Raw genomic sequence first — 27706 nt, forward strand, 5'->3', positions numbered from 1 at the left:
GTTAATCCAAATTAAAGGTGTGGTTTTAAGGAATTTTGTTAAATTGTATTAGCTCATTAAATCAACCATCTTTTATTATCACAGGTTATCATCTTTCCTGGTATACTCACTTTTATACAGATGTAACTGCGTCTACTTCATTAGGAAAAAATATAGTACTGCTTTAATCAGTCAGTGCTGCTTTGATTAAACTGATTAAAATGGTTCAGATTTTGTTTGTGATGAAGTCATACACACACACACACACATGCGCTTTTTAGAGAGAGAAGTAAAAAAATAGTAAATCTTTAGTCTCCTCTTTGTTAGGGAGAAAAATTTGGTGTACAGGATATTAAGACTGTAAACATTTCCAGTGTCTACGCTGCAATAGTCAAGGAGGATCAGTTGGGTAACATTTGGAAATGCCCACAAATCTGGGCATGCCTTTAATATATGCTGAAAATGCAATGGCAAGTATTTTGACCTGGCTCTATACCTAGCTTCTGCCTATTTCCTATGACCTTGGGAATATTATTTGGGGTTTTCTTAGAAACTACCCTACAGTAACTCCCCGTGGCTTCTATAACAGAATCAAACAAAAAATTAGGTTATAAGGGACCTACAGAGATCATCTACTCAAACTTCCTGCTCACGGTAGTTAGAGCAGGTTCATCAGAGTCTTGGCTGGTAAAGTTGTAACAAGAACTGACACATTCTGCAGCCTCTCCAGGAAATCTGTTCTGCTGCCTAACCAGTATCTTTGTGAGAAGCTTTTCCTTATATCTTATTTTTTTTATATATCAATAAAGGATCTGGAATGTAAAAAAATGTTTTAGTTTCCAGAAACAGCAATATCTTTGTTCAAATGTTTTGTGGTTTGCTGAATTTCTGGATGTGGATTTACTGGCAAATTAAAATGGTGTTACCAATTGCAACTGAATTGAATGATTGACTGGGGGGCATGGGGAAAGGCCCTACTTCGGTATCGCCAAACGCACACGAGCCATCTGAGACAAGTGTGTGCAACTTAAAAATAGGAAAAGTCTGATACTACCTCTCTTCTAACTGGTTACAGAATGTGTTTGATTTATTTACCAACTGAATCCCTTGGAGCACTTCCAATGTGCCTATTAGAAAAAATGGTGCTGCTAATTTTGTTCTCTTTAAATGATCCGTGTTGATTTACCTCCCACTTGTGCAGTTTTGCTGTAGCTGGCAGACAGAGGCCCATTCATACCACTTCCATATTCTCCTTTAAAGTAGCAATATAGGAGTATTTTCCTTAAAGTGTTGCCCTTTAAGAGAAAGATAAAAATAGAAGAAATCAGAGTTGTGGCCAATTTCCTTTGTTTGAAAAGCAAGCTGTTTAACACAGATACATAATTTATTAGGTCTTTCCGTTATAATTAGTAAGCATACAAATAGTAAAGTTGTCCAGAAAACAAACATCTAATGGTCTTATCTAACAAATCTCATGGGAAGAATTCTAAAATACTGTTGTATAAACTTTCTTTGAAGTTTCTTTTAAACTTATTGATTATAAATGAAATTCCTCCACCTCAGTAATTCTTACTGGCTAACTGTAAGATGTGTATATTGAAACAAATTCTACAAAGAGCCAATGCTCTGCAGGTCAGTGTGTCTGTGCCCTACCCTGCCATGGCAGTACTTTCTTCCTATTTTCTGCAGCTGAGTAGTATTACTCCCTTTTCTCTGATCTCAGATAATCCAGCTGATCATCTGAAAGAAGCCACATCACATGAAATATTAAAACAGAGATATGACATTTGATAGAATAGCTTAAAAAGCATTCTCTGTATCTCCTTGTTCCTTTACTTCCAAAACCACAAACAGTCAAAATTTGCATGCAGCTCTCTGAAGATCTTCCCTTTCATTTTGCATATGTTCTGCAACACAAGACACATTGAATTAAGAGTGGGGGTACCAATTACTTGGCGTTTTTGTTTTGCCTTCAGTCTCCTGGGAACACCTGCAGTCAACATTCAGCTTTACAGAGGCAGTAGGTGACACAACAACTGTAGGTGTATGTGGAACCTAAGATTTTATAAAGAAAAAAGTATGGCAAGGTCTCTGATGATTACCACAGAAGGGGAAAAATTGTTCATTTCAACAGCTTGGCAGTAAAATGGAACGACTTCTTCCTTAATTTTACTCACCTACTGGTTTTAATGAAAAATGGTTCTTAAAAATATGTGCACCAGACGCAGTCTCAGTACTTACCAGCTCACCAGTGCCTACACATTAGTGCAGCAGTCAACTTTTCAATTGAAACATCTCTGTAACCACCACAGACAGCAAGGAGTAGGGAAGCAAGTCCCAGAAAGACTTCAAGAGGCACTACTCACACTCCCACTTCTCTGTTAACTTAGCAATATTTCCAAGAGCAACCACATGCCACGGTGGGGCTTCACTGCTTCATGGGCCTCAAGGACAATGGGCTTGTCCACCTCAAACAAGTGCCAGAATGCAGTATTCTGTATGTGTAGCCTGACAACACAAAACAGCCATTCTCTCCTAGTTCTTGTATTTTGATGTTTTCATTTGATAATAGTCTATACAGAGTTCCCTCAAACAGCCAAGGAAAGTGCAAGACCTATAGTAAAATATCAAAAGCCATAAATATAATGGCTGCAAGAAAAATAAAAAGCATCACCTACACATCTGTGGTGCCAGGGAATTTATTAGGTGGATTTTCCAGGTGAGCTTAAGCCAGCGTGCTCTAAGCTACAGAGGAAGACAAAGAACCAGAAGTCTCTGAGGACCTCACACAGAGACAGATTCCTTCCCAGACTAGTTTGTGATGGGGTTTAACCCTGCCTGCATGGACAAGGTACGCAAACCAAGCCCATAAGAGATTTTGAGATGTCTATGAGCACGAGCTCCTCCTGCTCAACATCCTGTCTCTAGCTGTGACCAAACTCCAGTGTCTTAAGAGGAAAGTGAACCTCATTTTCCACATCTCCTGAAGAAGTCAAACATATTACTGAAGAGGAAAAAGTTCCCACTGGAACTGAGAAACACGGACTGAGAACCAGGATGAAGTCCCTTTTCAAACTCTGTCAGGCATATATATCACAGAATCATAAAATAGTATCACACAAATAGAATCATAGAGCAGAAACCCTTCCTAACTCCAGACTAGGACCGGATCCAGAATGGGTACTGCATTGAGACAAGATCTTTCAATCAGGAAGGCTGGCATTTGCCATACCACTTGATTAACCACTCAGCTTGAGGCAACATCCTCAACCAGCAATCTATGCAGTCTGTTGATGACTAACAGAGCATCATGGTAAATTATATAAACAGTCGCAGTGCAGTCACGGGAAGAAACACCAAAAGCCATCTATATATAGTTAGGAATAATACCCATGGTCACAAGCTTTATCGCTCGATCAAAACAGCCTTTATTTTATCAGGAAGAACGTTTAAGACCATGAAATAGCATTTGACTAATAAAATGAATGATTTAGCACTTGGGTCTCACATTGCCTGGAAGCCAGTAACTGTTGGCACATCTCAGATCTTCTTCCTGCCTTGTTACCTTCAAAGACACCAGGAGGAGCAGTGATATGAAGACACTTCTCCAGCTGGCTATGGAAAGGGGAATCCTGCTCCACCCATATCCAAACTAAGGCACGGACTTCACTTCTTGTCCCAAAAAGCAAGTCTTAATTATTAGGATTCCTGCTCTCTCTCAATCTTCCACAAATCTAGACAACACTTACAGTTCTCAGAAGCTGAAGTTCAAAACTCAAGGACATCATGTTTGAATAGCAGGAATGTGGTAGAACCTCTGATTTGCCTGACAGCTGTGCCAAAACCAGACTCAGACTCAGCCCACATATTTGCAAGCTTGGGATCTTCATCCCCTTTATGATGACCTTGGGCAGTCACACAACTTCCCCAAGTCTTGTGAAATTAGCTGCCACTACAAAGAGCGGAAGAGCCCAGCAGTATGAACCAGAGCTGAGAAATGCACAAATGCTCACGCAATGTGTCAGAAAGGCCTGTCACCTCCAGCATGTAACTCATAGAATCATAGAATAGTTTGGGTTGGAAGGGACCTTTAAAGGTCATCTAGTCCAACCCCCCTGCAACGAGCAGGGACATCTTCAACTAGATCAGGTTGCTCAGAGCCCCGTCCAACCTGACCTTGAATGTTTCCAGGGATGGGGCATCTACCACCTCTCTGGGCAACCTGTTCCAGTGTTTCATCACCCTCATTGAAAAAAATTTCTTCCTTACATCTAGTCTAAATCTCCCCTCTTTTAGTATAAACCTTTACCCCTTGTCCTATCGCAACAAGCCCTACTAAAAAGTTTGTCCCCATCTTTCTTATAAGCCCACCTTAAGTACTGAAAGGCCGCAATAAGGTCTCCCCAGAGCCTTCTCTTCTCCTGGCTGAACAACCCCAACTCTCTCAGCCTTTCTCCATAGGAGAGGTGTTCCAATACTCTGATCATTTTCATGGCCCTCCTCTGGACCCGCTCCAAACAGGTCCAGGTCTTTCCTGTGCTGAGGGCTCCAGAGCTGGAGGCAGTACTGCAGGTGGGGTCTCACCAGAGCAGAGTAGAGGGGCAGAATCACCTCCCTCAACCTGCTGGGCACGCTTCTTTTGATGTAGTCCAGGATACGGTTGGCCTTCTGGGTTGCGAGTGCACATTGCCGGCTCACGTCCAGCTTTTCATCCACCAGTACCCCCAAGTCCTTCTCGGCGGGGCTGCTCTCAATCCCTTCATCCCCCAGCCTGTATTGATACTGGGGGTTGCCCCGACCCAGGTGCAGGACCTTGCACTTGGCCTTGTTCAACCTCATGAGGTTCACATGGGCCCACCTCTCAAGCTCGTCCAGGTCCCTCTGAATGCCATCCTGTCCCTCAGGCGTGTCAACCGCACCACTCAGCTTGGTGTCATCTGCAAACTTGCTGAGGGTGCACTTGATCCCACTGTCTATGTCATTGATGAAGATATTAAACAGTATTGGTCCCAATATGGACCCCTGAGGGACACCACTTGTCACTGATCTCCATCTGGACATTGAGCCATTGACCACTACCCTCTGGATGCGAGCATGCAACCAATTCCTCATTCACCGAACAGTCCACCCATCAAATCCATATCTATCCAATTTAAAGAGAAGGATGTTGTGGGGGACCATGCCAAAGGCCTTACAGAAGTCCAGATAGATGACATCCGTAACTCTTCCTTTGTCCACTGATGTAGTCACTCCATCATACAAGGCCACTAGGCTGATCAGGCAGGACTTGTCCTTGGTGAGGCCATGCTGGCTGTCTCGAATGACCTCCTTGTCCTCCATGTGCCTTAGAATAGCTTCTAGGAGGACCTGTTCCATGATCTTCCCAGGCACAGAGGTGAGGCTGACAGGTCAGTAGTTCCCAGGGTCCTCCTTTCTACCTTTTTTAAAAATGGGTGCAATATTTCTCTTTTTCCAGTCACCAGGGACTTCACCTGACTGCCATGACTTTTAAAGTATCATGGCGAGTGGCTTGGCAACTACATCAGCCAGTTCCCTCAGGACTCTGGGATGCATCTTGTCAGGTCCCATAGACTTATGTATGCTCAGGTTCCTCAGATGGTCATGAACGTGATCTTCTCTTACAGTGGGAGGGACTTCGCTTCCCCAGTCCCTGGCAAAAAAGTTGTTGAGTACCTCAGCCTTCTCCTCATCTGTTGTTACCAGTTTGCCAGTCTTGCTCATCAGGAAGGTACACTTTCTTTGACCTTCCTTTTCTGGTTGACATACCTGTAGAAGCCCTTCTTCTTATTCGTTGCATCCCTTGCCAAGTTCAGCTCCAGCTGCACCTTGGCCTTCCTGACCCCATCCCTACACAACCAGGCAGCGTCCCTACATTCTTCCCAGGATATCTGTCCCTGCTTCCACTGCCTGTGCATTTCCTTCTTGCCCTCTAGTTTGACCAGCAGGTCTCGACTCAGCCATGCTGGTCCCTTGCCTTCCTTTCCTGATTTCTTACGCCTGGGGATCGAGAGCTCTTGAGGTCTATGGAAAGTGTCCTTAAAGATCTGCCAGCTCTGTTCTGCTCCCTTGTCTCTGAGGGCAGTTTCCCAGGGGGTCCTATTGACTAACTCCTTGAAGAGGTGCAAGTTTGCTTTCCCAAAATTCAGGGTCCTGACTTTACTCTTTGCCTGACTCATATCCCTCAGGACTGCAAACTCCACCAGTGCATGATCACTGCAGCCCAGGCTGCCTCCAATCTTGATGTCACCAATTAGCTCACTTGCATTGGTGACGATCAGGTCCAGTATTGCATCCCCTCTGGTGGGGCTGTCTATTACCTGGCTTAAGAAGCTATCCTCCATGCACTTCAGGAGTCTCCTGGATTGTCTACAGCTCGCCATGCTACTTTTCCAGCAGATGTCGGGGTGGTTGAAGTCCCCCAGAAGGACAAGAGCCTGTGAGCACGATGCCTCCTGTAGCTGGAGTAAGAAGGCTTCGTCAATAGGCTCCCCTTGATCAGGCGGCTTGTAGTAGACACCAACCATAAGGTTCCCTTTGTTGCCTCAGTCTCTGATTCTTACCCATAAGCTTTCAACCTGCTCATGGCTATTTTTCAGAGACCTTCACACTTCACACTCTTCACACACTATCCATTTCTTGATGTAGAGGGCAATGCCTCCACCCCTCCTTCTTCACCTCTCCCTTCTGAACAGCCTGTAGCCATCGATAGCTGCACTCCAGTTATGGGATTTGTCCCACCAAGTTTCAGTAATGGCAACTAGGTCATAGCTTTCTAGCAGCATGGTGGCTTGCAACTCCTTCTGTTTGTTGCACATGCAGTGTGCACTGGTATAGAGGCACTTCAGCTGGGCTGTCAGCAGTGTCACCTTCTTAGAGGAACACCCTTTAATCCCTTTGAGGTATTTCACTGGTGTTTCCCTGTTGGCTCCTATTACCTCAGGAGCCCCTGGCTCATCTCCATAAGACTTCAAGTGTGCTGCAGTGTAGCCAGCACGTCTTGGAGCAACAGGATGAGGGCCGTCGCTACCACCCTGTCCCTCTAACCTTGGCATGTCATCCCACAGCTTGTCACAGGCAAGCCTGATATTATTCCCCCTCCCCCATCAAGTCTAGTTTAAAGCTCTGTCAATGAGCCCTGCTAGCTCATGAGCAAAGACCCTCTTCCCACTTTGAGAAAGGTGAATCCCATCTGACGCCAGCAGGCCTGATGCCATGCAGGCCATCCCATTATCGAAAAACTGTGTGAGGCACCATGCTAGAAAATGCTGGAAAGAACCTGCTCCCAGAAAAAGTGCCGATCCTGCTGGCATAGGTGTCTGGGTATGCTTTTATGGGAATGCCAAAAAACATAGTCAAGAACAGCCCCATCATGTGGACGAGACAAACTGCTGCCAGGGCAAGTGAGACAGCCATGCCATTGATGTCCCTGTAAACGGTTTCCTAACTTAGTACAGCCACAAAATTAATATTGCCCAAAAGCAAATGATCACAGCAGTAGCATGAATAAGCAGTTTGCAGCAACTATTACTGACACTCACATTACTGAAGCAGAGGCCAAAAATAAAAGCACACGAGGCAGCACAGTGCTATCTTCCCCAACTAGGTTTCTACATGTGGCAGAAGTCCCAACCTTCCAAGCTGAATCTCCCCCCTGCTGGCTACAATACACTTTCTTTTATACCTCTTATTAGTGTATGGAAGTGGCATGCAAACATCACTCAGCTGACTGCAATCCTTCTATAATGGCTAGAACATTGTATAGCTTTGAAAAAAAACACAATGAAACATAACAGTCTTATTGTTACCCATGAATACCACTGTATTGTCTCTAACAAAAGCTAGGATAAAGACTGAGGACACAAGAAGGCAACAACTGGTTATTGTTGTTGCAGTTTTAAATAGCTAGGGATTGACAGACAAAAGTTTCCAATAGGGAAAAATTATTCCAATAGGAACATGTAGACACAAACAAATTACGTTTTCTCTGCCCATATTTCATTATACTAGTTGGTCTTTAAACTTGATTTAAATGCTTCAGTACAATGGTTTATTCACTTTCCTTCTCCGAGCCTGCAAAGGCTGGTTCCACATGAGGATGGGGTGTTCCACGTGAGGACGGGGTGGGAGGATGGGGAAGCAATGGCTGAGAGAGGTACGTAAGGCTTATCGTGGATACCTGCATCAGCACCAGCTCACTGTATAACACCGCCAAAAATTATTTGTCCTGTCTTATATAAAACTTTGCACACTTCTTAAGGAATTGGAATGATATTTATGATGTTCAGAAGGCTGAAATAAAGGGTCTGGTAATCTCTTCTGGTTTTCACTCTACATTAAAATAATGAAGTGGAAATGTGCAGATTATCAGTCATAACACAGAATAGGCAGCCGCGTCCAACAAATATTTCTATGCTACAGTGGATGATGTTGTGATTATATTCCAGTATTAGTCCAGGAAGATGCATGGAATTTAGGCATGTTAAGTCTTCAGATTTGAGTAACGTGCAGCCAGGTATAAAAGAGGAGCTGGCTGTGATCTCTGGTTGACTAATACAGGTTTTCAGAAAGTTTGGAACAGAAACAAAATCCCAGAGAACCGGGAGAAATCTAATGTGCAATGACACTCTTAAAAAAAGTACATGGGATTACTTTTTATACTCTTTACTGATATCAAACCCATTGCAGTGAGTTTGATACCAATTCTGGGAAAAACAAAGGAATGGCTGATTCTGAGCTCCATTAATACAAAATTAAAGGAAGCTACTACCAATGGCAGTTATAATACTGGCATTGTGTTCTAATAATTGCCTCAATATGGGTTTAAGAAAAATAGACCTTCTCAAACTTCTGAAGATTATCTTCTGGTTTTGCTAATAATGAAAATATCACTCTGGTAAAGTTTGATAAACTGGTGGTGTGACACAATTCTGTAAGGCAAAATTTTTGATTAAGTAATCCCACAAAGATAGTTATTAAATGGCTTAACAGCTAAGTGTCTGACAGAATTCAAGGTGCAATTTAAAGCAAGAAATCATAAATGAGTGTATGGGCTTCTAATGGGCAACCTCATGGAATATTTACTGTCTGCCTGATTTGTTTTTTCAATGAAATGGAAGAATACAGAAAATAATTATTAATAGCATTTAGAAAAGACACAAGAAGAAAAGGGGATGAGGTCAAGTCACTGATAACAATTTAGGCATCATTTATTAAACTGCCTAGAAGCAAACAATACGAGCCTCATTATGTCCAAACCTCTGTATGTCTAGCTATAGAAGTAATAACAATAAAATGCCGAACACTGTAAAATGGAGGACTCTGCTCTAGGAGGCCATGACTCTGGGGGACAACGGAAGGTCTTAGAGAAAAGTCAGTGAAATGACCACTTCCAAAAATCACACGACTCTGGAAAGGATAATGAGCTATTATATAGGATTCATGAGACTATCTTACTTCTCCATATGCAGGGATACATTACTGTAGGAATACTGCATCACAAGTTGGTGTCCACAATTCAAGAAGGCTGACAAATTGGATTAGGTTTGGAGAAGCTCCACAAGAATGATTAGAGAATAAAACATGCCTTCTCATCAGAAATTCAAGGCTTTCAATCTACTGAGCTTATCAGTCTAAACATGAACTACATGAACTCTGTTTCTGACTATCTACATGAGAAATCTGATAATGGATGACTTCAGTCTACAAGATAAAGGTGTAAGACACGCTGGTGAGAAGCTGAAGACAGAGAAATTCAGCTGGAAAAGAGGTAGAGGCAGTTGGGTTATTCAGTTTGCAGGTAATTTTTTTTTTTTTTTTTAATATATATAACAGTAATGGCATTTAGCTATTGGAACAGCTTAAGAAGAGGTGTGATAGTGTCTATTGCCGGCAGTTACTAAATCACGACTAGGTGGCTTCTCAGACAGAAACTATTTGAAGATCTCATGGTCTACATTAGGAGACCAAGCTACGTGACAAAAAAATGTCATCTCACATAATCTGTGAAGACATCATGCCAACTTTTCCTGTCATAAATATAGATGAGGTTAGAAGCCTGGCTTTCTATGAAGGCTGTTTAAAAAACACCTACTTCTACACTTTTCTTCTCATCATTTATAAATGAAATTTCTATTCTGCCTGGTCTGAGTGTCTGCTTCAGGATGATTTTTTTGTTGTTTTTTTCACCCATTTTCACATTATTTTGTCCCCTTATTTCTTTTGGAGATAAACATGGTAGGGGAAGGATAAGTTTTGTGCAAGCAGCTTCTGTGAAGATACCAAGCATCGAAGTTTTATAACCCTTTAAACTATGACTCAACCTGCTCTTGAAATGTAAGATGCACAGACATCACCTCATCTCCAAAATGGATCAACTGAGGCACACAGCTACCACACACATGGTGTTGCACAAGCATGACCTTGGAAGACAGCCCCAGAGTCTTGACTCCTGCTATGTCCACGAAGTGGAAAATTTCCATCTTCATGATGCCAGCAACTTCCAGGAGGCTCAGGAGTTGTGGGAGGCTGTTTATTTTGGGGCATTGTTTGTTTGTTTTTACACAGAGTGAGCTTTTTCCTGGTTTTGATCTTTTTGCAACAAAGATGTTTTCATAGCCAACTGATAGTTGAAACTGATAGATTTTCACCATTAAAATACGACACCCAACAGCAGAGTTATTTGCACACCGAGGCGTTTATTCACCCCAGGGAAAAAGTGCTTTTAAATATGAGGTTGGGTCCAGCTGGTGTCCAGCTCTGCTTCCACTAAAATCAACGGGAGATTTACCAGCAACTTCAGTAGGAAGGAGCAGACACGTACTTTGCCTGGCAAAAGTTTTTATACAACTCTAAAAAGAAAAAAAAAAAACAAAATATGCACCAGACTTCATGACACAGTTCTCCTAGGAGAGCAGAACTGGCCACCCACACCTCTCAGCTGTCTCTCATTAGGCAGAGACGCCCCACATTTTAAATGTGCCATTGTTCAATCCTACACAAATCTGGTATTAATCCCACTTGTCTTAATACAAATTGCCTACATCACAAATGTTAACTGATAAACCTGAGGTTGTAACTAGTGCAGAGATTCATTAACAGGTTCAGAAAAAATAAACAACCACAAGCACGACCCTTCTCTAAAACCAAACTACTGTGGTTTAAAAAAGTAGTTCATTTTTTTTAGCAGTCTTTTAATTCTTCTTTCCTTTGCAGTTCCAGGTTCCATAGAAAGCTGGAATCTTAAGTGCCAAAATATTGCAAAACAAATGCTATTGCCAGTCTATTTTCAATCTGGATAGTGAAAAGAATACTGGACACGTTGCAAGAAAACCAGTTTTTGCCTGGTAACTGTCCAATTTTGCACCCTGAAGAAACTCAGGAAAGTGTCATATTAAAAGAAAGATTGTTTTTGGCAGTATCTGTAAAAAGTGTGTCCACTATGAATACAGCAGGAGAGAAAAACTGTCTGGATTAGTGAAAACCTCAGCACTGGGGCATTCAGACTTAGACTGAGAAGAAAACATTTTTAAAATACAGTTTGATTTTCTATATTATAAAATTTTGCTATTGACCCATAAAATATTACTAGCTGTCAAATGTCCATTTTTTTGTCCAAACAGAAGATCTCTACATATAGTCACGGCATTTGTATATATAGAAGAGGTTTTTGTTGTGGGCAAATATTACTGTTAGTATCTGTCACTTGTCCTGTTGCTCATTTGGTTACATGATTTCCATCTGTAGTCATAAACTGTGCACTTACAAAACAGACCATGTTTGCACCTATGTAATTTTTCCTTTGCAACTTTCTCCAGTACAAGACAAAGCATTGAGACGCACAATAACCCAAGTTCTCCACCACTGAAAGAAAACAATGTAAGATTTGATCACGATTATTCAGAAGCATTTATGACTGCACCATCAATAACATACTGTAGAAAAAGACCAGATCTGAAAAGCATAATTTTCAAAGACTAAAATTATCTAACTCTTATGCTGCAGGGGGTAAACTTTCAAAGTGATGCACAGGGAGTTATGCACACAAATCCTATTATTTGTTAACAGGATTTCTGTGTGGAACTCCCCATGCTCTGCAAGAAAAATTTACCCCTAAGTGTCCTAATGTGAATATTTACCAAAACAGACACTTAACTTCCAGATGCATACTTATGAGCACTACTGTGCTTTGACGTTTTAAGAGCAATTTGAAACAGGTAGCTAGAGAAAAATAATAGAAGTGGCCAAATAGTGTTTTCATTACATTATTCTGTTTCACCGTGTTGCCATTATGTTGAACTTCAAAGCCAAAGCATTACACATACCCAATTTACTAGATAACGGATGCACTGCAGACATACTGCCCGTTCTATTTCGAATTAGATATGCTAGGATCTTCACTTGTTGGCTCAGGATTTTCAAAGTGGCTCAGGAGGCATTTCTGTATTTCAGTTTTCACCTGCTCATTTTTACCCACCACCAGCTCCACTGACTTCTCGACTTCATCCTTGCCTACTATTAAAAATTGATGAAGACACTTCAGAAATTGAGAATGTGTTCTAAGGCATTCCAGGTAATCATGTCGCTGCTTATGTTTGGAGGAACCTATATATTTTCTAAACCAGGCTATCAGAATTATTTTGTAATCTGGGTTACCAGGCCTCTGGAAATTTTGCAATGGATTTGACATGAGTTCTGGGTTGTATCAATGCCAAATGAGTACTTCATGGTTTGGGGTTTTACTGTGGAAATGTCATTAAACTGTGACCCGTGCCACTTTCTGCAATATATACAAATATTCCCAGTTAATATTGATTACTCAGCTAGAACTGCTCTGTATGTCTGTATTATTAAAAAAAAAATTAGCTATATTAAAAGGAACTAATTCTCAGCATTTACTACCTTGCAAAATAATCATGGGACGTTTGCCTTGTCCCAAAACAATCCCCAAGACCTCATCAAAACCAACCATTTTTCCTCTAATGCCACTCATTTCTGCCTGAACGCCGCAACATTCAGTAGATGTAACTGCCAGATTCTATCCTCCCATGATTTACAGATGGGCTTTTGACAATGATTAGCAACCCTATCTACAGTGCCCCAAGAACTAGTCTGACAAAATGACCAACATGCCGGATGCTTCTGAGAAATACCCCTTGCATTCTCAGATGAAAACAGATACCAAATTATTGCTGATTTCTTGGACTTCAGGCATTAAGGAGAAAACCAAGTATATGTGTGTCTATGTGTGTGTGCCTACCTCCAAGTATACTTGCATTTTTAGGTGCTTAAAGACTGTACAAAATCAGGTGTTAAACAGCTTAAAAGGAAAGACCTGAATTTACTTTAAATTCTTGAAAGGCCAACGTACAAAGCTGGGCCAAGCGAGTTTGCACTCCTGCAGTCTGGCACACACTGTGGCTACTGCAAAGGAAAACAGCTGGTCAAAACATATTTGAGCAGCTCCTATCCATGCAGCAAAATGTGAACAGCTAAAGGAAGCCAACCTTGTGGCAGTTCAGGGCAGTAGCAATATTTAAACTGCCAGTGTTATCAATAGTATATGGAAATACAGTCTTAACATCTACCTTGCTGGAAAATGAGCACACATCAGCTCAAAAGAATAGCCTGGATGGGATCAAGATACAGCATGAGATGTCCTAAGTGCTAATTGCCGGATAGGCACAGCAATTATATACTGCACAGCATGGCAAAGAAAACAAAGCATCTTCCTCCATTTCTAAGCAGAGGAGAACAATTCCCACCTGGCACAAAGCCACCTACTGCACTGATTTCACTATACCTATGAAATTAGGAGGCATTCAGACTAACAGAAAAGTACAGCAAAGTTAGACAACACTATAAATCTAGCGCTTGGTCTTTATTAGCTATCCATTTTGACAGGGATAAATTGAAAATATTTATAATTCATATTCCTTGGTTTTAAAAAAAAGTAGTAGTTTGAATAATTTTCCAGTAAACTTAATTGAGAGTTTTCCATTAATGCCAACTCTCCCAACTGTATTATCCTTTCCATGATAGCTGGAGCTTTAAGCTTAGCACCTAGAGTTATGAGCTTGTATGAAAATTCCAGTTCACGGGGAGGGGGGGGGAAGCCCCCAAACTACAAATACCTCCCACATAATTTCTAGTGCTCCTGGTCCCAGGAAATGTGAAATCTGTGTGGCCAGAGCCAGAAGGCCAGAAAAGCAAAAAGAAAAAAAACCCAAAATATGTTGTTGGGCTTTTGATGGTTAAGAAACCAAACCAAAGTAATTCCATCATTTTTAGGAGCCTGACTCATGGCTTTGATTGCCAGAGGTGGCAAATATCAAGTGAATATTAAGCAACCTTTTCCAGCAGATTTGTTGATACTGTGTGCTAAGAGGAGCTCAGATCCTTGCTACTGACTCTCAGCAAGGATGTAGCTGCTAACACGGCTATCGTCGCAAACCACCGCATCTCCTCTTCCTCAAATGGCAAATCAACACATCCACTGCCAGCAACGGAGCCCAAGTAACTAAGAATTAATGGTGATCCAGGATTACAAGGTAAGGCCATCCTAGAAGGAAAGGACCCCTTGACAAAGTATGAGAAATGGTAATCTTACAACTAAAATGAAGTTATCGAAGATCTGAGCTCTGCTCCTGTTCTGGCAAAGGCTGTACTGCCACATGGAAGAGTTGGGCTCTAGGATAACCTAAACGGTGAATTCCTCGGGAGGCTGGAAAAAAGCGTTTGGCAGGTTTATTCCCCAGGAACGAGGAATCAGGTCTCAGTTTAGACCCTAGGTTAGGCCAAGCTACCTCAACTCCCATTAATGTCATTAATAAGCGTGCAGGCTAAGCACCTATCCAGGGGCAGTCAGGGTACGTCCTGGCTTTTACCTACTGATTCACAAAACTGCAGTGACTTGGTGTTGAGCTGGTCTTTCTTGGCATTTCTGAAGTTTTTATAACAGAGTGTCTCTTTGAAATGACAGACAGACATTCTGATTTTTTAAGGTATCTTTTACCAGGAAAAACCTCTCCATTTTCAAAGCAGTTCTCAATCTTCCCTTTTAAATTAGAGGCCAATATTAGCTTTCTACTCTTGGAGTCTAAGATTTCATCAGTTCAAACAAATAAACCTAATAACGTCCTTTGAAGAGTGCCATGGAAATAATTCTGACTTTGCGTAACACTGCAGCAGAAGTTTAATAAACTGTTTCTATTAGCCAAAGTTGCTGAATGAAACTGAAACGTTATTAAGAAAGTAACATTTTGGTTTTAATAACTTTCAGAGGTATGTTAGCTGTCATGGCAGAGCTCAACAGCTTCTTACCTGTCATCTTATTTTAGGAGCAACAGCAATTTCTAAATGCTAAGTTTCACAAGATCAGGAAAAAGTTCTCTTCTAGGCTGAACAGAAAAAAAAACCAAAATTCAAGCAACTCTAGAATTGGTTGAAAAAATTATCAAAATTTGCTTGAAATTATATCAGCTGTTCAAAGTTAGAGACAAGGGGGAGACGAAGACACATTTTCATGAGGCTGTCGTGGCTTTTCACATTCCCACTACTAAAAGACAGATTCATGTTTATATAAACTTTAATATGCAAGCTGTTCACCCATAATATTAAATTGCCCCTTTATATTTAATATTTGCTAAAATTGCTGAGTTATTTATGTCAGAGAGAAGATTGCTGCACATGTGCAGTAGCTGTTTCATCATAATATATTTTAGTATACATTTATTATGAAGCTGTTGCCGTTATAATGCCTAAATTTCTATTGCTTCCAAGGAGAAATATATTATCACTGGAATGTTCCTACATGCACAGCATGTAGCTATGGAAATACAATGTCATATGCTTCTTTAGAGCTGTTAAGTACTGCATAGATTGACGGTGAGCCTGCAGAAAACCTGCTCTGGAGGTCCAGACTGCAATTTTTTCTACTGTGTTTCAAGAGTACTGATATCCCCACTAATGACATCTCTCTGATAAATGCCATGCAACATCCCAACATTAGGGCTCAATGGCATTATGAAAACCAAGATGAACTTTACAGTTCCAATAACTGGAAATTAGACTGTATACGCATGCCAGCCAGTCAGTGCTTTGAATGAATACAAAACAAGACCCACCAACAGTCTTAGGGGCTACATAATTCACAGCTCAGGCTATTCTGTTTATTAGTAAAATCCTCTGTTCTGAATGCAGCATTGCTGCTGCATTTAGGTAGCGTATCTCCGTGAAAACCTTGTTAAAAGGGTGAGTAGGGTGGGAAATAGTATAGATGAAGTTAGTGCCCTAACTTAGATCAATGGCAGAGTTTCATCTGAAGTTCTGTGTTTACTACAGGTTGCCATCTCCTAGAAGGCTTAGAGAAGCGCTAGGAGCACACAAAGGTGTGGAATAACTATGGTATTAAAGATTGAGATTACTTGCCTTGGAAAAGAGACGAAAAAATGTGACCGCAGTACAGAAAAGTATGAATGGTGAGGAGATGGGGAGGTTGGGAATTCCTGTTTCCTCTCCCACCCAAGAAGAGGCCTTCAATGGAATGTAAAGATGGTCAATGAAAAAGTGATAAAGAAATACTTGTTAACCCACACATAATTAGATGGCAGAACTCATTACCATGGGAAGTCACCAAGGCCAAGAATTCAGCAAGACTCAAAGAGGTTTGGGGCATTTCTACAGACAAGAAGTGAAACCAGTTACAATAGCAAATGTTAAGAAAACAACTATGGGAAAGAAGACAAAATCTCATGCTTTAGGGGCCACAGATTTATGATCTTACTGTTAAGGATTATCCCAAGACTTCAGGAAGAATAGAAAACTTCAACTCTGCCTACAGTGGAGATTCTTAGACCTTCTGAAGCATCTGGTGATGGCCACACAGAGAGACAGCACTCTTAATCCTCTGGTCTGATCCTCTTTGGCAATCCACATGTGTTTAAAAGAGAACATGAAGTGTACCAAGTCTATTTGTATTGGATCCAAAAACCAGTGCAGTGCAAAGTAGATTCAAGAGAAAAATTGTTTTTATGAAATCTGTGATGAGGAGACACCCAGAGCAGAGCACTTACAGTGACCCAAAATATCAGCTGGAACCTTACATTCAACAGGCAAAAAGCAGAATTACCGTAACAAGAGAGTAATTACCAAAATCCTAATGTGAAAAAGGTCTGCATTTCATCTATCTGTCTTCAACTTTGCTTAGCAAAATACTGCTGGTTTATATAAAACCGATGGCAGGTAGAAACACTTTAGCTTTTGAACAAAAGGCAGCTTCTTAGAGAGAAGCTCTAGGCTCCCTTCTTCAGCGAGACATTCTGCCGGCGTTGACCTGGGTACCCACGCTCACTTGCTCAGCCAGGTAACTCTCCAAACTTGTCCTTCTGCCTCCCCACAGATGACTTTTCTGTTCTTGTACTAACAAAGTCCAAAATACCTCACCCTCTAAGACACTAAAGGATGTCTTTGCATGGCAGAGACAGCCACAGTACCAGAATTCTCAGTTCTGATGACAGCCTATGAACACCAGATCCCTTATTTAGCCCTAAATAACACTGCCCAGAATGTCACCATTATTTAGTTCCTTTGATTAATTACAACTTTGCAATGACTTTGTTACATAAATTGGCTTCCTATACATATTAAGCGCCTTTCTGTCTCCCTGTGAGTCTACTGCATGATGAAACGTCTTTTTGACTGCTAAGGATTGAGTGTCACGCAGATGCCTCCGCCTACATACTTAATGACCTCCTCTGGCCTCAAATTCACTATATGTAGAAACAAGTATTAGTATTCTAGTTGTGGCATCCAGAGCAGCCGAGACTCGGCCAAAAGCTTGACAAATTTATATAGCGCAGAAGGGATGATGTAGAAGACCGGGAGAGGATCTGGATTTTGTCTCTCCTGCTTTGCTGTCTTCCATCTTTTTTCTTCCTTCTTGTCCCCTCTGAATTTGCCTTTTTCCTCCCTGTCCCCTGGCTGTACCAGTGACAGAATATAATACATGTGACACTTGATTTGTAGCTTCTCCCCCTCAGTAACTCTGGTAATCATGCCTCTTTGTTTGGTAAAACAGCTTTGGAGGAGACTGGAAAAGGGCAAGCAAGCATTTGGGAAAGAAGCATCTGGTTAAAAGTTGAGCCTGTTCCTCCTCCTCCTCCACACTCAAATCACTAACCTGAACATTCAGAAGAAACACACCTGATGATTCACTATAGCAAAAGCATTGGAACAGACAGAACAAACCAAGATGAAGCAAAATTATGTCAAAAAAAGGACAAGACAAGCTTAAGATGGAAGTAGGCTGGCAGGTGAAAAAAGTTCCAAGCACGGCGTTCAGTTTTGCAGAGAATTTTCCTCAGGCTTTGGTATATGCAGACAACAGCAAAAAAATCATTATAGATTAGAACAGAAACAAATCTTCAATGAACACGTATTTCGCAAATCAACAAGAAGATGGGGAAGGAAGAAGGATAATCTTTGGATTCTAATCCTGGAGCACCCTCAACTACAAGAGAAGCCAAAGGAAACTGAGTATACTGAGTACCTGACAGAGGACCTAGACAAAATCGTACTATTGTAAACTTCACATTAGGATGATTCTTCGGTGGTAAAGTAGAAACTTTAATTTGGAATTTCCTTGCTGCAAAGCCCTTAACATTTTCAGCACAAGACTTAGGTTTAATTTGAATAAGTCTGGGCAACAGACGTATTTACAGTGGCAAAGGCTTTTTATATTGCTTTCACTAGCAGAATGCAGAGGCTGAAATGGCTAATTAAATACGAAATGCTATAAAAAAAAGTCAGAGCCAGTGTCTTTTTAAAAATACCTGATGTTTAAGGCAGACTAAATTGAGTCAGTATCTGGGAATGTGCGTGCTCTGACCTGTGTGAAAAGGCAGCCTGGGGTACCGTGTACAGGCAAGACAGTTACCATGGATACCTCATTGCTTTAGGTGTAGAAGCTTAACATTACAAACAACTTTGCAGCATTAGGCTACTGGCCTCATAAAAACACTGCAAAATAAGAACGAATTCTGAGATAACCATTATGATCTGTTTCTTGCCATGCAAATATAAATCCTGTATCATAAAGCAAAAGACAAAAGCAGGACTGAGAGGAAATGGCCAGATCTTCCAGGCCTTAACTTATAGTCCGCTCCTGAAAGATGCTGTGGTCCTCGGCTCACACTGATGATAATGGGACCTGCAGGGAGGCAGCTTGTCTCAGAATATTGTCCTCCTGCCTAAAGTTTTACCTAAATTAGGACTCCACACCTGAGCCAACACAACACAGGCAGAAGGAGATGCAGCCAGAGTTAAAATAACTCAATTATTGATTACAAAAAAGTTTATCTTTGACCGCGTAAGTTACTCTGTAAATACCTACCACAGGGTTTATGGTATCACGCATGCTGACTACATTAAAGGACAGCTATTTCACATGAAATGTTATACTGTATTCCCACGTCCTTCAAAGATCACTGGGTCTTTGTGGGGAGACGCTAAATATGCCTGTTGGGCAGTAAGCTGTGTGCCTACCAGATGCCTTCAGTACTAGAGAGATGGCACAGATTTCTTAGCTGGACAAGCATGGCTTCACGACTGCAAGCCCATCTCTTGGCCTAAATACCACTCCACCTGGCAGACAGACACTCTCAATAGAAAAAGAAAATCTGCTTCATAGCACTGTGTAATAGTGGCAAAGGATATTCACCCCTGTCCACCAAACTATCTGATCTATTGATCCAACAGTCAACCGTTTTTCAGAGAATGCATCTGTCTCATCCTTCACCTAGCACAAAGGTTCACAGGAAATCACTTGAGATGCTTTCTCTTGCTTTTGGTATTAAGTTATACACAACAGAAGTTCAGGTGCAGGTGAGGCTAGTGTTACGTTTCAGGGGATGAAAAATCCATGTCAAGGAGATTTATGGTAATATAAACTGTTCCATAACTAGGAGCTCACATGGATCGAATGCGGTGCTCATAGCTGGCTCTTACATCACTAATTAAGATGCTTCTACAACAAGATTACAGATGTATTTATTGCAAAGCTGTAATGGTCAAACCCTTTCATAAGGCATGGCTGCTAAACAACGTGCTGGAAGAGCTGCTAGTTACAGCCTAAGAAGTAAGCAGAAAAGTCGGAGCTGATCTCAGATGCAGAAAGCTGTGCCTGTCAGGTGCATTCAGCTCGTAAGATTCAGTTGAGCACAGATGTGCATACCTACAATGTTTCATAACCAAATAACATGTATTCTTCTAACTTTTTGCAGACCTATCTAACAGAGGAAAGTGGACTCCTTCCATGCTTTGTCAAATGTTTTTGGCAGTGGGTGAGTTTCCATACACTGTAATAAATTTTGCACTGAAGGCACCTTAAGTTTTTGCTAGCACAGAACTATCTTTCAGCCTGCGTGGCACACACTGTACAAATGCAAAAGAGGCACGAGCAAAAACTAAACTCTCTTCATCCAAATGACTAATACCCTAGATCTGCACTACAAGAGACCACTTTTTTAGTATCAGCCTTTCTTGGTGCCCATAATTACAAGAAGGAATAATATAGATCACATAAATGCCAAAGTAACGGATTCTATCTGCAAACTAAGTAAGCAGATTTGAAAGTAACACAGCTCCAAGGGCCCACTTAGCTTATTTGAGAGCAGTATGGGTGCTTAGGTCCCCACACGGTCAGAGTTATTGGCAAAAAATAATCCTTAGTTTTGATCTAAGCTCTCCCCATCAACATTTGTACAACTACCTTAGTTTTGTAACAGTGAGGAGCAGGTGCAATAACTGAGAAACCTCTACACCAGTAAAGACCTGTTGCTTGGTGGGCAGAGATGGAAAACTTCCTACTTGTTATGACTGATCCTTCTACACTGCTCAGTTAACACAAAAGAGGGGAATCCAGACACCAGCCCACAGTGAACACTGAGTAGGCAATGCTAGCAGCAAGGGTACAAGGAAAGTGTGGCTGGAGTGATGCCATCATGGCTCTAATATCATTAGAAATCTTTTCACTGGCTTTAATGGGATTTGGATCAGGTGCAAAGGAAGCTACCTTACATTTCACTGATCTGTTTTTCTTGTCAGCACAGCAAAACAATCAAATCCCAAGTGTCTATTTTTGCATGTCTGCACTCCATGAAGGACACAACCCCCCCAAATCCACACACAAGCAACCTCAATGGTCATAAGTCAATTTGATTCTTAATATATTAATGAGAGGAATAAGTAAACTGGGTAAGAAAAGGAAGTAAATTAAATACAAAATTTTATCTTGGTATTTCCCCCTCTAACAATGTGCCTGGGTATTTTAAGTAAACAACCATCCAAAAGAAGCCTATAAGTGGCTAGAGCTACAATTATAATAATATTAATCTTAGCATCCAGAGAGAGGGAAACGAGGTACAGAAAATGCACATTAAAGCCTCGCATGTAACAGAAGCTACGCCGCACATCCAAAACCATCGGTAACACTGTACGAGTTGTAAGAAGCACCACCTGATTTTTCTGGATTCTGCCTGTGCTACAGTTTAACATCAAAGAGAGTATTTTAAAAATATTTCATTATGTGCAATGTTGGCTGAGGTTTGTTGCTATTCCTTGCCCTTCTAATGAAGAGATTAGGTAGATTTACAGCAAGACATAAACTCCTTGGTGTTTTCCTAGAGAAAGAATTCCACTCCTCCTCATTTAAAAGCTGCTAGCCTTGCTGTAGGTGGTAATTATGTTGAGGGTAAATTGCTGTGGTTTCTGTCTGGCAACACACAGCACTGGCACATGCAATCCCCACACTGTCTGGAAACAGCATTACATCAAACCATCCAAGCTAGTGGCTTACACAACCAGCTACAGCCCTTTGAAATCTGTCAGCTCCAGTGACTTGCTATGCGCACTTCTGCTTCTCAGACATCAGCTTCATCATGTTTATCACACAGGTATCGGGCTCCTTTAAAAATAAAATTTGGAAGCATCAACCTTTAATCTAACTTAAAATCTTATGAAGAAAAAAAATCTACATATCAAACAGCAAACAACTGCTCGATTTTAACACCAAATCTGAACTCAGTTCCTGAGAGCCTGTGGGTGCATCCAGGCAACACTACAGACAGGAACCTCAGAAAACACGAAACAAGACAGCACCTGAAAGGGAAGCTGCACAATGCTGCTAGTGAAATTAGTTAATGAGTTAACGTGGAGCTAGTCTAGGGATCCCTAATGCAGGGCAGCACTGCACGCTATAAGCAGGCACATCCCATAGTGAAATCTAAGAGCTATGGATCAGGTTCTTAATTAAATGCAGTTCTGCTGGGATTCTTGCATCAAAATTAAAAATCACTGAGAAATCTCAAATCAAAGATAGCATTCAACTTCATGTCTCCAGCTGTCAGGCAGCAATGTCATGTTACGTGAAGACCTGTGAATAAGTGCTTTCCCCTGAAATCAGTGGGACCAGACATGAAGCAGGGAACTGCTCAGCCCAGGAACAGCTGTATCTGCCCCAGCATAATAGCTGTGTGTTAAGAATGCAATAGCCTAAGCCACAGAATCACTGCATTTTCTACACGATTTGAAAACAAACACGTTGTACTTTAACAAGAAATGCTGTAACTATGTCCTTGGAGGACTGTTGTTCTGTACCAAAGAATTATTTCCCTTCCCTCCCCTCCCCCACTTCCCTCCCCTATGAATTAGTAAATGAATTTCTGCCACAAACCCTCAAACCATATTCTTCCCAATCAAAGAGTAAAACGATACCCAAGAGAGCAAGGCAGCACAGAACCAGTGAGATCCTGCAGACAGCTAGACTGGATGGAAAGCTCCTGCCACAGCCACACACAGATGGGCACACATGCTCAGAAAGCCTATGGGGGTAAAACAGGACAATACCAGAAAGAGGATTACATCCAAACAACATTGCTGGAAAATGTTCTCCTGGAACCGGACAGCTGAATCATCTGTGACCAGACCAAAAAGGATGATACACAACAAAAGACAGTACATGTAATTTAATAAGTAAGCACAGATTTTTTTTTTTTTTCCCCCTGACCCTGCACTACAAGTTTGGAAACAATTCCTTAAGGGCAGGATCCATATTATGGGAGAATCCAGCATATGCATTTATGGGCAAATATATTACAATCTGCATATATTTTCTGGGGAAATGAAGCCTGCAGTTTTGCTCAGGGTCTGCACTTCAGTGTTTTAGCAAATGGGGGATGTAATGTGTGCCTGTGAACTCAGCCAGAATACAGATCCAAGAAGATGGGATTCTTATAATGTTTTTTGTAAGATGCAGTGCTACAGGGCCTAAATAAAAAGCTTTTCAAAAAGTCATTGCACATAGCCTGAGAATAAAGTGCTAGTCCCAGCAGTAGCTGCACAGCCGGTATCCACATTGTACAACAATCGCACAGCTCAAATCGTGACTATGAAAGGACAGCCCAAGCAGCAGGTGGGATGGAGGGATGGCAGGGGAGCCCATACCCGAGCACCTCTCTCTCCAATCTGTCTGTTCATCAGTCATGTCACACGGGCTGTTCCCCTGCAAGGAACATCCAGAGGAACAGAGAAGATAGAAATGCGGGTCCCAGGCAGGGGAAGCAGCTGGCAGGCATCTGTAATTGAATTCCAGGAGGACTTGGTCTATTTTTAAAATTCGCTGTAGGTTGGCTTTTTTTTTTAAAAAAAAACAGGTGAACATTTCCAAAACTCGACACAGTTTTAAAGGTTCCCTACATACACCTCTGAGTTCCAGCACTGTGTAATAATCGTACGATAGCAGCAAAGCACGAGCAATCAGAACCAGACTCTAAAACTCTGTACCAGGGAGGAAGAAAATAAATCAGTGTTATCTTTAATTGTATACTGTAAGGATAAAGAACTTTTGTTTTGAAGTGCAAACACACAAACCTCTTCTACTGTATTTATACCCTAAACTAGAGGGACACCAGTTTTCTACCAACTGCAAAATAAAACAAATTTCATTGTTGTTATTTATGTGCTGTGCTTCTGCAGTATCTACTAACCCACAGCTCTGAGGGCACACTGATACCTAAAGAATGAAGCCCTACAAAAACTATCAAAATGTGAAGATTTTGTTATGTTCTTTCCATAAGTGGTATCTGAACAACGTGTTTTCATTCGACCAGTCTAACATCATACCAAGTGACGGGCAGAGCCAACCAGGATGCCTGACTTGCTCTCATTCATAAGCGATCTGACCTGCTCAAGTTGTATTTAGAGCTTTCCGTACCTTTAGAGCTCCTTTATCTCCTATAATGCCTGTTAGACGATAACCAGAGTCCGAATATTCTCTCACCACAGCTTGGGAGAATGGTCATTTATTCTGCGAGGGAGCATGTTGCTAATCTCCAGCTGTCAAGACCTCTGATTCTGCTTACCTGTTTGGGCACTGCCTCTGCTCATGAGAGGCAGGGTCTGCAACCACTTCCTTACCCTTCCTTGGATGGAGTAGCGACGGATGGTAAAAGGATCCTAAATGCAGCTCAGAATGGCTAATATGAAGCAGAAGAAACCGAAGACTGCTAAAGCTGCACAGAGGAAAAGTTCTCGTTTCGCTCACAGCACAGTCCAGTCTGAGCTATACTCATTTATTTTCTGAGTTGCTGCAGCAAGTTAAATTCTCTGATGATAATGAGCAGTCACCGACTGCATCACCAACTCATTAAATCAACTCAGTATCCACTCGTTAGCAAACACATTTATACACTCTGGATTTAAGACTTGCTGGCTAGCAGAAATGTAGCATATGATATTTGTTGGGGTATAATTTGTATTATTTTTGTTCTGATTTGTGTAAAATTATCCTTATGTAGCTGCAGCATGCCTCCCTCCGTCTTTTGATAGTGCTAGATTCTATACAAAACCTGTTACTTTTAAAAAATAGTCAGAAGATAAAGCCAGGGATCATTTTTCAGCGCTTTGCAAGACAGGGTTATGTAACTATACATAGCAATGTATATTTAAACATCAGTATGTTAACTGCATATATAGAGATGAAGTGAAAGAACAGAGGAAGGGAAATAGAAAGGAAGAGAAAAACCTCTAAACACCAGAAAAAATACCATTTTGTGATGCTTATTAATAAAAAAAGCGACTCCAACAATAACTTCCTCTTGGAAATATAATAAATACAGGATAATAGAATGTGTATCATATAAAGTGATATTATTTGCTGAATATTCCCCAAATGCACAACCAGTATACCTGATCTTATCAAACAACATTGGATTTTGTTGCAAGCACAGCTTTATAAATGGCTATTTTCTTACTATAGTGGTGGCAGGGGAATGTTTAAGAAGAAAATGTTTTGACTGCCATGCAATCAGACTGCCTGTAAACAGTATATTGGGGCCCTTAGAAAGCAGAGAAGATTTAATACAGCTTAAAATTTCAGAGGGTTTGGTTTCTTCACAGCTCCTGGGCAGCAATATTATTCTTTTCAAGGGCAAGACAATGAACGTTAGCTTCCATCAGGGGAGGAACGACGACATTTCGAAACGTACTTTGGAGAAAAGGTGGGGTGAATGTTGCAGGGTGGGGATGGGGGAAGCGCTTCTCTTTCAGTTCTGCTACGTCAATTTGTTCCTCAGCTGCTTATTAATAAAAATTGTTGCTTAAATTTTAAGCTGCCCCAGTTCCTCCACGTTGTGTTTTTTTTTTTTTTTCCCTGCAGTCACAGGACCTTCTTTCTGCGGAGAACTGGATAAAAGGCAAGAGGTTTATGGCAAGAACATTTGCAGCTTCATACAGACACCCTGTGTAATGCCACTAGGGAGTCTCACATAGAAAATAATTTATGAAAAGTCCTAACAGGCCACCTGCATGCACAAACTTTAGTGTCTGCAAACCAGCTTCCTCTGCCAAAACTGTCAGCCTCTTGACGACTAACCTGTCAATCATCCCGAAACCTGAGGAGTCAGCTTTGCTGCCTGCGAAACTGCTTTGAGAGGCAACGGCAAGGCAGGCGAGGGCCAAAGCCCTCCGCCGAGCAGCAACAAAACATTGTTCTGTGATCTTTTGGCAACGGGAGGGCAGAGGAGGAGGAGGAGGAGAGATTGCTGTTTGTGTCCTTTTGTCGCCGCGGCTGTCGTGGCTGTTCAAGCCAGGTTACATAACGCTCGATTTCAGGCTCCTTTTGGTGGCACGATGATGTATACGCAACGCAAATATCCCCGCCGGAATTACAAGAGCAATTTATCAATTCATGTGCGGCTAATCAACCCATTCGCTTTCTAGTGTCTGGCAGCAACAGCTTATCTCATGCAGGCTCACGATCGTTCAAAGCCATCTAATTGAATTTCAGGGCCGGGAGCACCGCCGGGACACGTGACCGCGCCCCCGCCGGCGCGCGCGCTGCCAGACACTGCGGGCGTTACATAACGGCACGGTGCCGCCGCGCCGGCCGGGGGGACCGCGCGCGCCCTCGCCTCAGCGGCAACCGGCGGCAGCTCCAGCCCGGCCCCGCCGCTGCCGGCCCCGCGCACCGCTCACATGCGCGGTCACATGTTTCGGGGGCCTTGGCGGCAGCAAATGAAAACGGGGCCGCTCCGCCGGCCAGTGGAAACAGTTCATTAAATCACTCGCCAGGCACAAGGCGGTTACGCAGGCGGAGAGATGTCGAATATCGAAGGTAAAACCCTGCGCCTTGTATTCGCCTCCTCCCGCCCGTGCTAACCCCAGGCTGCCGGGGGAACGCAGCCTGCTGCCCTGCCAGAAAGCAGCCACCTACGCAACGCCTTGGGCGCCTCCCGCTTGCCGCAGCATCTGTGCAGAGGTCTGGGAGCCGGCAAGCCCCGACGCGGCTGACCCCGCACGCTGCAGAGCGGCCGAAGGCCCCGTCACCGCTCCTCCCCGTCCTGCTCGCAACCGGCTTTCATCCCCAGCAGCGGCCGAGCACGTGCGGCGAGGTCTGGGTAACAGCCCGCTCCCGCTTAGCGCATGCTTATCGCACCAGGCATCATTCACCTGGAGGGATTTTCCACGAACGAGGCAGGCACTACTTAATAACGGATATATATTAGCTGTTGGGGATAAAACATGCTCCTCCCCATGTCAAAGACGAGGGCTAGATCCACTTCAGGCAAGGGGGGTCCCTACCAATGTCACCATCTGCAGGTCTCCATTGCTAAGTATAACACCCACAGAACACAGCTGCGTGCTGGGAGGAGTGCAGGGTTAACACACACCCCAACTTGCGCCGGCCTCATACCGACATCCAACTTACTGACTTGGAAGCTGCTAGCCATCCCACCCATGCTCAGCATCAGTGCTTGCATATGGCAGGGAGGTTTGCAAGGGAGGGTACTACGTACAAGTCCCTGTGTTTTGTCTTTTCTTGGATCACCCTCTTGGGCTGCAGATTTTTAGAGCCACCTTGACCCAGAATTCTTCCTTCAGGAGAATGGGCATTGCAAGTCGAGTTGTCCAACACAGCAGGAAGAGTCTCTGAAGTCTGTACGACTCAAGAAGTGAGTCTTTCCATGTATGCCAACATTTCAGCAAATTTAAGAAAGCATGCTTTTTCCCAATAGAAGCCAACTTCAGAACAAGAATTTATGTAGATAATCCAAAGCCAAGCTTACTAAATCAGTGTTTGTTAAGACTTCATACCATTTTTTTCAACAAATCTTTCATTCACAAAGCCCAGGAGCACACTGTTTGCTTGATTTAG

General features: G+C 42.2%; 1 protein-coding gene across 3 annotated transcripts in view; it reads right to left on the reverse strand.

Moving 5' to 3' along the window:
* Window positions 1-27706, reverse strand: part of ITPR2 (inositol 1,4,5-trisphosphate receptor type 2) — a 269451-nt gene that overhangs the window by 80866 nt on the left and 160879 nt on the right. For all 3 annotated transcript variants that reach the window (XM_075506773.1, XM_075506765.1, XM_075506756.1), the window contains one exon: window positions 1166-1274. In XM_075506773.1, coding sequence (XP_075362888.1) covers window positions 1166-1274 — 109 coding nt within the window. The remainder of the gene's footprint in view (window positions 1-1165; window positions 1275-27706) is intronic.

The sequence above is a fragment of the Mycteria americana genome, chromosome 1, assembly GCF_035582795.1.
Source record: "Mycteria americana isolate JAX WOST 10 ecotype Jacksonville Zoo and Gardens chromosome 1, USCA_MyAme_1.0, whole genome shotgun sequence".
NCBI classification, from domain to species: domain Eukaryota; kingdom Metazoa; phylum Chordata; class Aves; order Ciconiiformes; family Ciconiidae; genus Mycteria; species Mycteria americana.